The sequence below is a fragment of the Micropterus dolomieu genome, linkage group LG07, assembly GCF_021292245.1.
Source record: "Micropterus dolomieu isolate WLL.071019.BEF.003 ecotype Adirondacks linkage group LG07, ASM2129224v1, whole genome shotgun sequence".
NCBI lineage: Eukaryota > Metazoa > Chordata > Actinopteri > Centrarchiformes > Centrarchidae > Micropterus > Micropterus dolomieu.
The window spans coordinates 25,214,689-25,230,840 of NC_060156.1; the positions used below are offsets into that span (position 1 = coordinate 25,214,689).

Here is a 16,152-nt window from a genome sequence, read left to right on the forward strand (position 1 = left end):
CAAGTAAACTTGACAAATCAATCATTGCCTCATCAAAAGCATGGAAGTGTGGAGAAGTTGAAGCATTAAGGGGCAGAGTGGGCTCTCTTGATACTGCAAACAAATCAAAATAGGTCCGGGAGAACTGGAGGCAGAGCCTTGTTCCGCTGCTCAGCAAAGAAGGAAACTTGTTTCAGTGTTTTTGTGGTTGAAAAATAGATTTCTACCCAACTGTGGTCAGTGTTTTGCTGCAACCTTTTTAGATACTCTATTTTTCCTGTTAAGATAAAATTGTCTGGGTTGAAAACCAATACTTTCATGGAGGAAACGATGGTGCATTGAAACATGACAGTGTTCCAAACAACCATCAGAGTACTAAACACACGGTTAAATACATACTTACTGAGAACTGTATGAATAGGATTCAAATACATTCAGTTATTTAACACTACATACTTGAATTTGCTGCAGTTTTCGTTAAAGGAGACCTTTTTATACTGCATTTAAAAAATAATTATTTTCTCTTATACTGGCCTTTCATGTAGGCCTTCATTTCAGCCTCTGTCTGAAACAAGCTGTAGATGCTCCTGTCTCTTTAAGGCCCCCACTCTCAAGGCCCACTGTCTTGACCTGAAGCATGTTACCAGGCTGGCTACAACTCTAAGGGGAAAACCCGTAACGGCAAAGATGGAGGTTATCCCACCCCTCCCGCTAAAAAGCCAATTGTCTGCTTTTAACAGCCAAAGCGGGAAACATATTTCAGCCAATCGTGTGGTTCCACTGACGTAAGGGTCTGTTTTACTGCGCGTATGTGGAAGTGGTGACGCAAGCATTGTAGAAGTATAACCAGAAAAACGCATTTTAAACCTTATTTTGGAGCTAAGTTGTGAAACTTCTTCAGCAATTTTTATTAGATTTTACTGCTGATTCGATTCATGCAGTTTTTATGTCCCAGTGACCAGTACAAGTGCAGTTCTGGCTCTCTCCCCATTCATTCAGATAGCAGCCTGGTCTCGTTAGTCCGAAATAGCTGACCAGAGGCGTTGCCAAGATGGCGCCCGAGTGGCAAGATTTGCCTAAAAGGACTTTGGCGGTACAGACAGACTGAGCGTAGCTGTGCGGAGGTGCCGATTTGCTGAGGTGAACCCCTTGAAATAAAATTAGGTATGTTCTGATCAACCATCAAAATCATTTTTTAATGTTGCAGCCATGAGCTTGATCAGACCTTGCTACGTGAGATTACACAACCACAACTTTGGTGAAAAGGATTAATTAATCCAGAGGTGTGAGGGATGACACATATGCTCTTCGACCAGCGTACCTGGTCAGATGTGTTCACTTGTGTTATTTTTGTATGATGGATAAGGTTGACCTTTACCTGCTGTCCTCGGTCTCTGCTTACCCATCAGGCGTCTCTCAGTATGGATGAAGCTGCTCGGCAGACCTCATCCCACTCTCTTAGCTCCGCCTCCTCCTATACATCAGCCACAATGCGGCGGCCTGGATCCTCTCAGCGCCAACATCGACGCACAGGATCAGTCGGCACAGTCAGTGAACATGAGGTAAACTAAGTTTCAAGTGACCTCAGCCTCTTTATGTGTTGATCCCTCTTCACAGTTCATGAATAAAAATGCGGTAAATATCAAGTTGATTACTTTATAGTATTTTGAGCTTTTTAATTTTGTATCACTAAACTAGGATCTTTAGGATTTGGAGCTATAAAGTCTGTGTGACCTGGGACCTGGATTTATACATGAACTTAGTCTCAAAGTAATTTCTGATGGTGTGCTTACATTCAATTCATAGAAGATGCTGAGCATGAAAAACATTGCTTATGCAGGATCTAAGAAGCCCATTTGTAATTTACACACCTGTAAAAATCTCAAATTACTTGAAGTTGACAGCCCTACAGCCAGTGATTCCCCGTTATAGTATGCTAACACAAATGAGGACCAAAAGAGAAAAGCAAACCTTTTGGAAGACAGGATCATGGTGATGTTAGAGGAAATTGAAGCCATGCAGCATGTATTATTCAGTGGACTAAATAGTGGGTTGACACCTTTTTTAAAAAAAAAATTAATAAATCCTATCACATTGTTCATAAAGCTAATGCAAAGTTCACTCCAGGCTTGGGTGCATGATGTCTAGACTTTGCTTAGAGATAAGATAATTTTGATGTCAAAGTAAAGTATAAAGTTTTCCAAACTGATTTCCCTTCTCTTTCTCTTGTTGTGCCACTTTAGGCGCGTTCAATTGTTCAGTCCGCGCGCTCCTCCGTCACCTCAGCCTCCAGGGTTTCTGTTAACTCTGCTTCTTCCATGGACTCATTGGACAGTGTTCTTCACAGTGAATCAGACAGTCAGCAGTCTTCAGTTATGCCCTCAGCTGAAGGAGCCATTCACGTTCATCACAACACAGAGGTACAAGCCCCACTTTTGATGAGCAAAAGAATGAATGGATGATTTGTATGTTTGTATGTTCAGTTTTTGTTGAAACAGTATTAAAGAGGTGTTTATTCCACCGTGTGATTGAACTGTATTGGATTATATTGTCCATTTATATCAGTGACAGTAGGTGAAATAACAGAAACACCTCTCACCTTCCTGAAGGGAGGATTTATTTTTACTGTTTCCCTTCCTTATTTAACCAGATGTTGACCGGTGACTGCCATCACAACAGTCTACCTCGGTGCTAATCTCATACTCAGGTGTTTAGCAGCAGGACTGGTGGTATTTTGAGTGGATCTACCTCACTAAAACCTGTCCACTGTCTGGGATTATGCCGAGTCTTCTATCATTTCAAGCAGATTATGAAGAGATTATGTGCTTCAGCTGATAATTCCACTTAAAATATAGGAAGAAAATACTAGAAAACACACAGTACTGGAATGGGTCACTCAGCAAGTTGTTTGCGGAGTTCAGTCACAATGCACTATTGTCCAAGTGGCATTTTGTGAGGTTGTGATGCAAATGCAGACATATTTAGACCAATCTGTATTTAAAATTGCATTTCCATGTGACAGTCACAACACAAAGTTATTAAAGCAGATTTCCGCTGCTAGTTGATCGTATAAACACTATTTAAATGTTTAAAACTCCAGAATTGTAAAATATTACTAGAAGATTGTGTATCAACTTTCCAAAAAGAGAAATCGTTGACCCATAGTGTGTTTTTAGGCATCAAGTCTATTCAAGTTATGTTGTTTCCCAGAGCTGCAAATAGGGTACAGTTCTTCTCCACTTTCAAACAGTCCACTTTCCTTGCTGTTGAAAGTGTAGGTTGTTTTAGGTTTTGCTGCAGCAGTGGTTTGTGTCGGTTGGCATTTTCTCCTACTGCCGGCTGTGTGCTGCTGACAGTTTCTGCTGCTTCAGGCTGCATCCTCGCTTCTTTTATGTTCAAAACTGCTCTGTTTTTTTCTGTCCCAGAATACACTGAAAAGAAAAGCCTGGTCATAATCTTCCCTGAAACACCGACATAGTCAGATGTGAATGATTCACAGCTGTGCTAGCAAAATGGATACAGGAACAGGATACAACAGTATAAAATGCCCCAAAAAAATAGCTCATCACAATTACACAAGTTTCACCATGAAGGATTTTTGTAAACATTTATACTCCCTAAATGCTATCCCTCTTACATTTCTAACACTGGTGGCTGCTGAGGGAATTTAACCCTAAACCTTGTTAATGTTAGTGCCTTGCTCAACCAAAAGAAGAAACCCAATGAGCTGTACTGCAAACACAAACCTTGTTCAGTGAGTAGGAAACTGGGTTACTGCTTCAGTTCATCCAGTGCAAACACTGATATTACAGAGTCGAGAGAGGGGGGGGGGGAGAAGGAATGAATAAAATTAGAATAATGAGGTGAGAGGCCAGAGTGAGTCAGTAAATGACACTACATGATAAAGGAACGAAGGAAGGAGATGATGGAAAGTTAAAGGCACAGAGAGAAAGAAAGAGGGAGAAGGAGAAAGAGAAGGAGAGAGGAAACAAAAAGAGAGGAATTAGAGGAGAGGATGTGGTGTAGTCTGCCCAGAGCACAGCTCCCTTGAGTCCAGCTCATTAGAAACTGGGACTGCAGTTTGAATCTCCTTTATGCGTTCACTTTGAATGTCTATTGAGGGCAGTAAAACTAACAACATTTTAAGACTCAGTAAATCCCACATTGAAGTGTTTGGAGAAATAAAAGTTAACTTATTTAAGTATTGATTGTTAGATGTAAGCTCCATAATCTCAGTATTGCTGAGCCACAAATGCTAGTTTGAAAAAAGAAGAGTGTTTTGTTTTTCAGCTACATTGGTAGTCCAGTACACTATAATCTTTCCAATTCAACTGGGTGCCAGAGAGAGAAGAAAAACAACAACAGGCCACTGACATGCTTATCGTTACACTATAAAAAGATTAAGGTACTATTTTAATTTAAACAATTAGTTGTCCATCTGGACTCTTCTTGGGTTCACTGCTCGCTGCCATCTTTGCAAGTTACTACAAGAAAATCCTAAAAGCTAGCTGGGATGAGAAGCAATATGAAACACCTTTACAACAAGCAAACAGGATCCAGTTTTGTAGAGATTATGGCTGACATTATCCCAGCGCAAATTGCCTTACAAAGGATACAAAAAATGATTTTCCTTAACATGTACCTTACATGTTAAAAATCTGATGACCATTTCTATAATGTGCAAAATCAAATTATAGTATATTGTGAGTTAACCTGTAACTTCCAGCCCTATGACTGCATGTACTCATTGATGATAAAGTCAACACATTTACTCATCTATCATAAATAAAAAATAAAAAATAATGAGGTGAGATTTTTAAGCAGGAACAGGCTCTTAAGTCCACAGCTGTGTCCACTTAGCACATCTTGACATACATGTAAATTAGATACAGCAGAAACTGAATTAAACATATTTTGATTACACAGACATTACATTGATTACACAGCCTGCGAGTCATCTTACACATCACACAGAAAGATAGACATAATCACCAACAAAGTCTTCCTATGTAGTCTATAGCAGCTCTCTTCCTGATTACTGCGTCCTAGAGGGACTCAACACACACACACACACACACACACACACACACACACACACACACGCACACACACACACACACACACACACACGGATTTTGTTGGTCAGATCTTGGCCAAAGTGAAAAGCTGTAATCGTGTGTGTGTGTGTGTGTGTGTGTGTATGTGTGTGTATTTGACCTAAATATCATTTTTTAATCTGTGGTTATCAAGGGACAACTAATGCTTTCTATAAAACAGTCTCTAGTGATTGGAGCACACGCGCGCACACACACACACACACACACTCATGAGATTATTGACGACGAGAACAGATCTGAAAATAAAATGTAGATTTGTTCTTATTTATTTATTTCTAGCAACGCTAAATGGATAACATATTTCAACAATATCACTCGTTGGAACAAAATGATGTACGTCATTTGAGGAAGTTGATATTTGTATTACAAAACAAAATATGTGGGAATATCAAAAGTATGTGGGATTATATAAAGCTCAATGATCTGGCCCAGATTTGGTCCATGTCTGTGGAATTCACATTGTCAGTAAATATGAGTAATATAGTAAATAATTTAGCATATAAATAATGAATAAAAATCTGTCTGGTAGCCTGCTGGCCTGGAGTTAAAATCCTGTATGTGTGCCCTGTTTCCTACCAGTAAACCCTGAAGCAGTAGTGACTGTATACTTGTGTCTGTTTGAATTATTTAACCTTTATTTCCCAAAGATATGTTAACCGGACTCCGGCCCACTTCAGTTTGTAGTGTCAAGTATAGCAAGACAACTGACTTTACTGGGCAACCTCACATGTCTCCCCATTGGTTGTATCCGAATGCATCATAATCAGTGAGTAAACAGTGAGTGAGAGCTTCCCAGTGCAGTTTGTGGTCTCACTATGTCACACCCTTCTCCCAGAGATTAAACCGTAACAAACTATGGACGCAAATTTGATGACATGACCAAATTCACAAACTTTTAAAAAAATTTATTTGTACATTTGATTTCATGGCAGTTCAAATGTTATAGAAAACTCCTTAAAGTCATTAAAAAAACATTAAACCTCATAAAACCATGCTTGTAAAATTCCAGTCAGTAGTTAGAGTATGGGTTCATAATTTTATGTTTAATTTATGTATAACCATACAGGGAGAAGAAAGAAGATAAGAATTTGAGAGCAGTTTGTATTCATACATCATCAGGACGTATACCAGACTGCAATGCAGCAGCTTCAATAGACCAGATTGCCTTAACACAAGTTGGGTTTTATTTGGCAAGCACGATTAGGATTTTCTGGATCCAGTAACGAGCAGCAAACCCTAACTCCAGGTTTCTAAAAGACCCTTCAGAGGCCATGTGTAGATATGCGCTCTCTTGATCAGAGAAAGTGCCTGCTGTATGTCCACAAAGCGTGTTGTCGTGATGAGCATGATTTAAAATTTAAGTTTCTTCTTTAGGAATTTTTAAACCACTTTATGGAAAAAATTAAAACAATCGTGAGTAGACTTTGGCAGTGTTCTTACAAAACCTAAATGAAAGCATTGCATCACAAAATAACTGTTTGAGTGCATGCATGCAGCTCATGGTCTTAGTTATCTAATCTGGGTTGAAGTAAATTAGTTATTTTATAAGACAGTTGGTTAATGTGTGTTTCCTTTCCATCCCAGCGTACCTATACCATTACTGTAATCTCTTTATTATGTGTGGACAGTTCTCCTTCACAGGTTTTGTTCTCTGACCACTCTTATCAGTGATGTTGATGTTTTTCTGCTGCTGATCACTGCTTCACCACAGCTTTCTGCTAAACTGCCACATCCAGCCAATCAAACACCAGATTAATTCACTGGGACTCTCTCTGTCTTTAAAGCACTCCTATCTGGACAGGGAAACCTCTCTGATTCTGAGAAACATAGCAGGGAAGCCTTCCCACCTGCTGACCAAGGTGACGCCGCATTCACTACTGCACGCCCTTCCTCTTCTCTTGCATGCCATCTTCCTGTCTCCCTTTATAGGTCTGTGCATGCGTAAATGAGCATGCATGTTGTTTCACTTGCTGCGTCAGGAGTCGTGGCCGGCCGGCATGCATGTTGACTTCTTTCCACCTCTCTCTTTTGTCATTTCCTTCTCAGTAGTGATGCAGAGGGTACAGTGTGTGGCTGCAGTATGCTGGTATATAATCCCAAAGCTTTACAGAGACTGTGATACAACTTGGTTTCCCCATGCAGTATCACAAAACTCTTACTTTCTTGGTACTTTAGCTCTACCAGTATACTGTGCAACCCCAGTGTAAAACAAAAGAACTGTTTCCAGTGTAGCTGCAGCCTGATTAACCAATATAAACCAACCAATCTGTGTTCATTTGGTTTGTCATGATGTGAAATGCGTCAAAGCCTGCAAGGCAGAAATGCTCTGCAAATGTCAGATGTATTTTTAAAGTTGTTTCTAATGAATGAACACACCAAAATAAAATGGAACAGGGACTTGAATTCCACAAGTGAGCAAATAGTGATAATAGTAAAAAAAGAAGAGTCACTCGAAAAGGCCTTTGTAGAGATGTTATTCCTTACACATAAAATATACAAACTTTGCACCTTTGTTTCATTTAATATGCAGTTTTATATTTATGAACTGACAATAATTTTACACTAACAGACTTGTTTAAGGAATCAGAGTATCATTAAGTATTACCATGAGGAGTTCATTATTATGAACTAATCACCCAATCATACTATGTGAGATTTGACGGTTATGCCTTGCAACAGTTGCTATTTCAAAAATGGCTTTTTTGTGTTAAAGAACTACTCAAAGATTCAAACGTGTTGATTGACCAAACCCATTTTGCAAAGTTTAAAATGTAAAACAAAATGTGAACACAATATAATCACACTGGTCAAATGTCCTGCAGATTGGCTGCAGAAAAGATCACACCATCTAATGAATGTTTTCATTCTGTAAAGCTTTGTGAACTGGCTTCTGTGTTTGCCTGTGCTTTTGTGCAAAGAAAACATTCCTTGTATAAGCTAAAGCATGGGCCACTACATGATACTGTTTCTGCATCTTACACAGCACCTCTTTGGTTCTTGTTTGCTGGGTGACGTTTGTTACACTGAGTTGATTTGCTTTCAGTCAAATCTGCAGCTAGAGTGCAGAGGCCATTTTGCTTTTTCCCTATGAAGCACAGAGGTTTGCTTTCTTTAAGAATAAAAAAGGCATTAGTTAAAGCAAACTTTACCTGACTTCATGCATACTGTGTGTGTGTGTGGGGGGGGGGGTACGTGTGTGTATATATAGGAGTCTTACAATGATGCGATCACACAGGAGTCGTTCTGCCAGCAGCGTCGCTGCTTTCCACTATTTTGCCCATGAAAATATACCAAATATAAGTGTGGAGAGTACTTCTGGCTTAACATGTGTGATGTGCATTTAAATCACAAAGGCCAAACTGATCCGTTGTGTCTATTGTACAATAGTTGTCACAGCAAGTGACAGTGATCGAAACAGTCACATTGCAAACGTCTAAAGGTCACCCTAAGCTGCTAACAAACATCCTGTGTGATTGAACTGTAAGAACGCTTCAACAGCAGTATTTGTAGTGAAATGTTTAGGATGATAATATTGAAATGACTCATGTTTTTTATGAAAATAAGTACAGGTAAGTGTGACAGTCAGCACTTCTGTGTCTGCTTTTTATCTACTAAAGACAGTTGAGGGCCGTACTGTTTGTTCCTGTGAAACCATCTGAAAAGCTTTTCCTCTAAGAAGAAACAAAACACACATCTGTGCTTGGAAGTTGCAGTAATCAGTGTTGAGAAGATGTTGAATATAGAATTCTTATTTCCACAAGTGCAGTGTGTGGTGTGCAGAGCGCACTGGTGACCTGAGTCCTTAAGTTGTTAAGAAGCCTTGATTTGTTTTGTTTGGTAATGAGTGTTTGGAGCTCAGCCAGCTGCAGTAATGGAGTTCAGTAGATGAGCCTGGTGCTAGCTAACGCCGATCAGTGCAGATTATGGGACTAGCTACTACTCATAAGCCGCGTTTCGACCTAAAGTACCAGGGACTTTGAAGTCCCCAGATCTCTTTTCAAGGAACTAAAAGGTTCCTTCAGCTCATTGCTGTGTGCATTTCCACCGTGGTCTAAAGACCTGCGAAGATTAGGCAAATTAACCATAGGTAGGCATATACGCCGTACAACGCGATGCACAGGCATTATTATTTGAAACCACTATCCATGAGCAAAATTTATAAATGAACATCAGATTTGATTGGAATATAACGACAAACTATAGGCTAGGCTGGATCATTAAAGCAGCTTTTTTGTGTGGGAGTATAATGAGGGGACAAATTTAATAACAAACTGGATAAAGCCATCAAGTTCTTAAAATAACTCCAGCACAGAGAAAGCAACACAAAAATAAAATCGCGACTGGAAGGTTATTAAAACATTTCCAGCCAACAAGAGCTGCAGATCAGCTGGCCAGACTCACGTCTGTGTCGGCCTGAGCGTCGGAGAAACGTGATTTTTAACGAGCTTTATTACCTGCTGTAAAAAGTTAAAACAACAACTCCAGACTCAGTATTTAGCGTAACTCCATCAGCTGTTTGCTGTAAATACAGCACTGCACGCTGGCAGCTATTTCCGAGCAATATATTTAAAGCTGACGTACAATCTCATCGGCGAGACTTGTCGCTATTTGTTGATTGTGATTTATTGGTTTGCAAACAACGGTGGAAAAGACAAGAGCAGTCATAGAAAAACAACTGACGTTCTCTAGTTAAAGCCAGTAGCCTCTACTCGCTCATTCAGAAATTCACTGCAAGGCAAGCCCCACCCCCAAAGTAGCAGTACTACACCCTGAGCACTTTTGGGAGGTAAAATAAAGACCCTAGAACTAAATTTAGACCCTGGTCCCTTTGATGGAAACGCAGTGAGTTCCCACTGCTTTTGTAGTTCAACCCAGATCAGGACCATAGACTGTATATAAGAAGTGGACGTAGTCATCGTAACGTCACCTGTTGGTTTGTGGACTGCTGTTTTGAAGCCTCGAGTTTGGCCGATAGGGCGACGCCATGTTGATTTTTTGCAACCAGGAAGTGCCTGGAAATATACCATATTTGGATGAGAGGTTGGAGCTAACGGCTAACCACCCTAAAGCTTACTCTGTTTTATGGTCCATTTTCCTCTAAATGGGACCATAATTTACTAAATTAACATCATGTTGTATTGAAGAAGACATGAAACTAGCGATTCAGACCATAAACTCATCAGGAAAGTGTTTACTGAGGTAATAAATCAGCTGAGAAGTAGGGTCATTTTACCATTATTTCTAATGGAACCGGACTTCTGTTTGCAACCAGAAGAGTCGCCCCCTGCTGACCGTTACATAGAATGCAGGTTTAAGGGACTTCTGCATTGGCTTCGTGTCTCAGACCAGAAGCTTTCCGCTTGATCAAGATGCTGGTGGAGATCAGAATTTCCTGGGCTCTGGCTGTAGAAATTACTTAATAATATGACAAAGATAATGTACATGAATGTCTTTGGATAGATGGCTCTTAATGTGACTGTAATGTCTCTGATGCTCTTAAGCTAAAGCTGCAGACTTCTTAATGGCTAAGGGCAAAGTTTTATTTATCTGTGTGTGTGTATGGGCATTAGATAAAGGGTAAGTAAGGAGGCTTTATTCTGATTGGATCGGCAATGTAAGGATTTGATTGGATGATAAATCAGATGACGCAGTTTGATTGGACGTTAGAGGAATGTGCCAGATCTGCAGGGTTAATCTTCTTTGGTGCAGAGACAGGGTGATTCCCTGTTGATCATATATACACACACGTGTGTACACACAAACACGCTCTCGCACACAGTGGATTGGCTGGCAATGGGCTGTCTCGTTTGGGGTTCTTGACTTTGGCTGTCTTTGTAACGGCAGCACACAGACATATAAATCTGCTCCGAGCCCTCCTCATTTTCTCAACCTGCTTCAGTTTGCTTGAGTTTTGGATCAAGCAGACCTCAGTAGGCTACCTTTTTAAAGATCATAGTTTGACATAATCTAGTAGACAGTAGATAAAATTAAGGACTTTACCCCACTGATACACCAGTGTATTGGATTTGTTTTAACAGCGCAATACCGGCTCCAGACATCAGTCTAGGCCCAGTGGATTCAAATAAATTGAATGTAGTCAGATTATGTCTTACTTTTAAGATCCATTTATCTTCAAATCCAGCTTTTACTGCTGTGGAGCAAGCCAAGATAACCCATCGCATCGTCGTCTTGTATTATTTTCCTGCAGTAAGTCTGACTTCACTGATTCAGTGGCGTAAATTACTCTGAGCTGCCTCTGAAAATAACGTGATTTTGTTTTTAATTTGTGGTCCCAGATTAGAGTGGGTGGGGCCATGATGGAGCCCTGAGATTCCAGGCAGATTACCAGCTAAGGGGCAAGTCTAATTCCTGCAGCTGAGGGTGTAATTATCATACTCATGTACTCAGCTTCCAGGGCACAGCTGTGTGTGTGTGTGTGTGTGTGTGTGTGTGGCATACTCCTCCTGTGTCAGTGTTACACTGCCTCAGCAATAAATGCAATCCACACACACATATTGTTGTTCACACACACACACTACTGGCCCACTTCTGCTGCCTCTATATACCCTAAGTCGCATCGCTCTGCTCTGTTTTGAGCCTGTGGTGGCTCAGGAGGGACACATTCCTTATAACTTCAAAGGCAGAAGGATCTTTCCTGGGCAGAAGCTAATTTTAGAGGCTCTATAATGTAGGTCAAGTGAATATGTATGAGATGGAGAGAAAACGTTTACGCTGCAAGCTGGAAAATGACGTGACAACAGTGGTAGGAGGTCTCGTCTATGGTGGGCGGTATAACAAGAAAACTCCTGAAAATATTGTTAGTTACTATCATATTTGAATGGTTTTAATAGTTTTTCTTTAATGGATAGAGTTTTTGTAAGTCATTAAAACCCCATAATTTCTCCTAATAATTAATTATCCCATTATAATTCTACTAAAATAATTTAATTACTGATGAGTTCATTGGTGATTGAGGGTCCGAATAAATGATAGATACGCCAACTAAACACTGTTTTTGAGCAACATGTGCACTAAGTAGGCACTTGACATTATAATGCTTCAGAATCACAGTTTCATTTATCCCTCTCTCAGGCTTATGTTAAGCATGAATCTTATCGTATGCATACATTTAAAAACATCTGTCAGTGGAAACTACGGCTTAACAAGTCACTAAGGCTGAAATTATGCCAACATCAGTATTAGCAAGGTAACACACAATGTGTGAATGTTAGCATGTTAGCTTGCTTTGTTTTGGGTTCATTCAAGTGGATTTTTGGAAATTGCGGTAATGTTAACCAGCTGGAGGTACCAGATGAAAAGAAATGGTTTCAACCAGGATGCTTTGAAAGGAATCTTGTAACAAATTTCTCAGCAGGTCGTCGCAGCAATTTCACTGGACTGTAATCAAGACAAAGTAACACCACCATTAGCCATTAGCATGTCTAAAATATGTAGGTTATAGACGTATACTGATTAAAACTCATTAGAAGCCAGTAGGAAACAATAGTGAAAAGAAAAGAGATATCCCGCTTTAACAGAGACCATGTCTTGGTTTTTAGATTGGATTGTAAAGTAAATACGATTCGATTTCTGACGATTTGTCAGAAGTAAAACAATCAAGATTCCTTTGATAATATTAAGAGTTGGGAGAATGATCCAAAGTAACCTGACCGCTACAAAGGACTTAACATTTGAATATGTGGAAATCAAACTTGTAACCCTGGGCAGTGCCTTGCACTAGCATGCTTTGTGAATGTGATTATGAAGATCTTGAAGGCAGAGATGATGGGTACAATAATGATTCTGATGGCTGTGATGATGAAGATGATGATGATGATGATGATGATAACTGACACTCACAGCTGCTTCAGGCATGTAATACTCTCTAGATAGGAATAGTGAATGCAAGCTAAAAAAAAATGCTAATTGACGTGACATTATAACGTTATATGACTGGTGTTTTAACTTGGCCACCTGTATTATCTCATTCAAATTGTAACATTTTAATAAATATTTTAGCAGCCATTAAACTTCTGACTTTTATCCCACAAGTATCTATTTAGTTCAAATGTTAAAAGTCACTAACAGATGGTGTATTATATAATATATTTTGTCAAATTTAATCTACTTATTATTTTTAGCTGTATTTAAGCTCAAATTGGTGTTATGTAAGTCTATTGTCTGTGCATCATGAGTACTTTAACAGCTGCTAATGCTAATTGACAATGTTAGATTTATGTAATTTTTTTGTTTAACCAGACTTGCACTGTAACCTGCCATTACCAATTCTGCTTTATTTTTTACTATTCTTTTCAATTTCCCCCACAATAAATGCTACAGACACTAATAAATTAATTACATACATGTATACATGTATATTGTCATGTTACATAGCAGCTGACAGTTTAACCAGATTTCCAGATTGCCATTCTAGCATTATAAAATTGGATTTTATATTTACTCTATTTTTCTCTATTAATATTGCTTTTTCACACATCCCCTGTAACTCCTCTGATCTAAATATTATCATCATCAATAATATTATTATTATTATTAAGACGCTAACTAAAACAGTATATTTATGCACATTTATTAAGTGTTTTTGCTTAAGTTTTCATATACGATCTGACATATTTAATTACAATCCCTGATTTTATTTTATTTTTTTTTTTTTTGTCACATACCTGGAAAATCTACATTTACATTACATATACATTACAATGATTTTATCCCAAGTCAATATGCTGTCAACCTTCGCTTCGTTAATCCCAACCAACAAAGCATAGGCTAGTCATTATGAAGCCGTTTATGAGCTTATACTGTAGGATTCTCTGCTGCAGCTGCTTTGAGAATTTAGGTCTTTTGGGTGTGTGTGCATGTGTACTTAAGGGTTTTTTTGGGGTAGGGGGGGTGCTGATAAGAAGATTGGGTGCTAATCTCCTCTTTACCATCATCTTTGTTTCATTCTGCCCTTTCGCTCATTCTCAGTATGGATCGGTGTGTTTGTGTGTGTGTGTGTGTGCTGACTGGGTAAAGTGGAGCACCTCCGCTAGGACATAGACACACATTCAGACACTCATGTGAAGTGACTGGAAAGATCCCCTAAAAATGACTGCATAGAGACGGAGTGTTTGCAAGAGCGAGACGAGGACAAAACGAGAATGCCAAAAAAAACGAATCAGATAAGAGATGCGGAAAGACGAGAAGACTGTGTTGCATGGAGCGAGAGAGGAATAGAGGGACTGCGGGGAGGGGGGCATGAGAGCTCGAGATAAAGAGATGAGTGCCTCTGCATGGAAGTTGGCACAGCAACATCGCCCCTCCCCCACAGCCTCGTCCATCTCTACTTCCCTCTCGCTTCCTCTCATTCCCTCTGTCTCGCTCGGCCAGGGAGGATGTGACAGGACAAGGTAGCATCTTTCACTTTGATTTACCAGCTAGTCGGTGAATGATTCAGTCAATCAGTCAGAGTCAGTGAGGCAGTAACATCACATGCATCACTAACCAGACGATCGGTTAGTCTGCTGGTCGGTCACCAGATTTCCTATTTAATTAGTAAGCAAACCTGGCTCTCAGTCAAGACACCAGTCAGCCGGTCTGTAAATCAGTTGATAGATTAGTCAACCTGCAGCTCAGTCAGATAGTGAGTTGGTCAGTATTTTTTTTTTTTTGGTCAGTAAGTTTTCTATCAATACTGCTCTATTTGTCTCGACTCGTGTTTCTATTTCTACTTTTATTTTTGCTTCCAGATCTTGTGTGTGTGCCTGCCCTCTGCTCTGCTGGAATTTAGGCTGTCTGACTACTACTACTCCTCTATCCACCGTCCGTCCTTCTCCACTGCCTCCTTCTACTGTTTTATTTCCCTCACAGCTGATTATTTCGGCTCCGTTGAAGCTTGATGAGTGGGGTGTTTGTGCCGAGCATCCAACTGCCGAGTTGTCAGAGGAAAACAGACTGGACATTTTCATGCCTCCATCCGTCCTCTCGTTTGTCTGCTGCAGTGTCAGAGAAACACTGGTATTGCTTCCAGTTTGAGTGTGTGTGTGTGTGTGTGTTTGGATAATCCTCCTTCAGAGAGACAATAACTATCAACATGTAGCGTCAGAGCATTAATCCAGTCTCATTCCCCTGCAGTCACAGTTATACAGAGATGATGATTATGAAGAGGAGGAGGAGAAGCAGGTTTTGCACTGCCAACCAGACATGTATGATGATTCCTCCCAGTTTGGGCTCCTTGGGCAGTGCACCTCTGTCTTGTTGGGACTAACCTTGGGCTGCCGTTTCGGGGGAATAATCTCCGCTTTCAAATCAGCTTGTCTTGGCTCTCTGTCAGGAAACTATTTGCATGATAAAAATCCATCAAGAAGAAACCTAATTATCTGGAGTAATACGTTAGGACGACTGGTGCACAACAAACCGACAAGACTGAGAATAAACTTATACTTTGGTCCAACCTGTGCCGATAACACTGGAATATTCTGGACGCGTTTTTCTTTTAATACCAGATTTTGCACTTTTGTTTGATGCTAAGCAGACACAGAAGTGTTGGTTGTTTAAGAGAAATCAACTGCAAATAAACAATGAATTCCTGTTGGAGGAATCAGGTAGGTGACAGGACAAGAGTGAATTTTATTAAGCATGTGTGTCTTTAATATGGATTGAGGGAGAGCGGGTGTTATAGAAATGTGTCAAAACTATTGGTTTGTATTGACTGACTGGTGTATAATTTGTGTTGGCATCGTCAATGTGTGTGTATGCACGCACAGGAGGAGCAGGCTGCCAAGTTGAAGGCAGACAATATCAGAGTCGCCCTGGAGAAGATCAAGGAGGCCCAGGTTAAAAAGGTGGGACTGGATCTCAAACACAGTAGAAAGAAAGATTCTACAGAAATATGTGTTGTGCATATTTGTGTGTCAGACTATGTGCATGTGCCTGAGTCCTGGCACGTGTCCAGCGGACTCAGTTTTCTGGGTCAGGTCAGTGTTACTCCACATTGAAATCTGGTCAATGACAGCTGTGGTCAACACACACACACACACACACACACACACACACA

General features: G+C 40.0%; 1 protein-coding gene across 3 annotated transcripts in view; it reads left to right on the forward strand.

The window, feature by feature from the left end:
* Positions 1-16,152, forward strand: part of raph1a (Ras association (RalGDS/AF-6) and pleckstrin homology domains 1a) — a 66,958-nt gene that overhangs the window by 34,255 nt on the left and 16,551 nt on the right. The window contains exons 7-10 of one of the 3 annotated variants that reach the window (XM_046053394.1): positions 1,389-1,541; positions 2,223-2,399; positions 6,881-6,955; positions 15,863-15,940. In XM_046053394.1, coding sequence (XP_045909350.1) covers positions 1,389-1,541; positions 2,223-2,399; positions 6,881-6,955; positions 15,863-15,940 — 483 coding nt within the window. The remainder of the gene's footprint in view (positions 1-1,388; positions 1,542-2,222; positions 2,400-6,880; positions 6,956-15,862; positions 15,941-16,152) is intronic. The other 2 variants (XM_046053395.1, XM_046053396.1) reach the window with 2 other exon arrangements.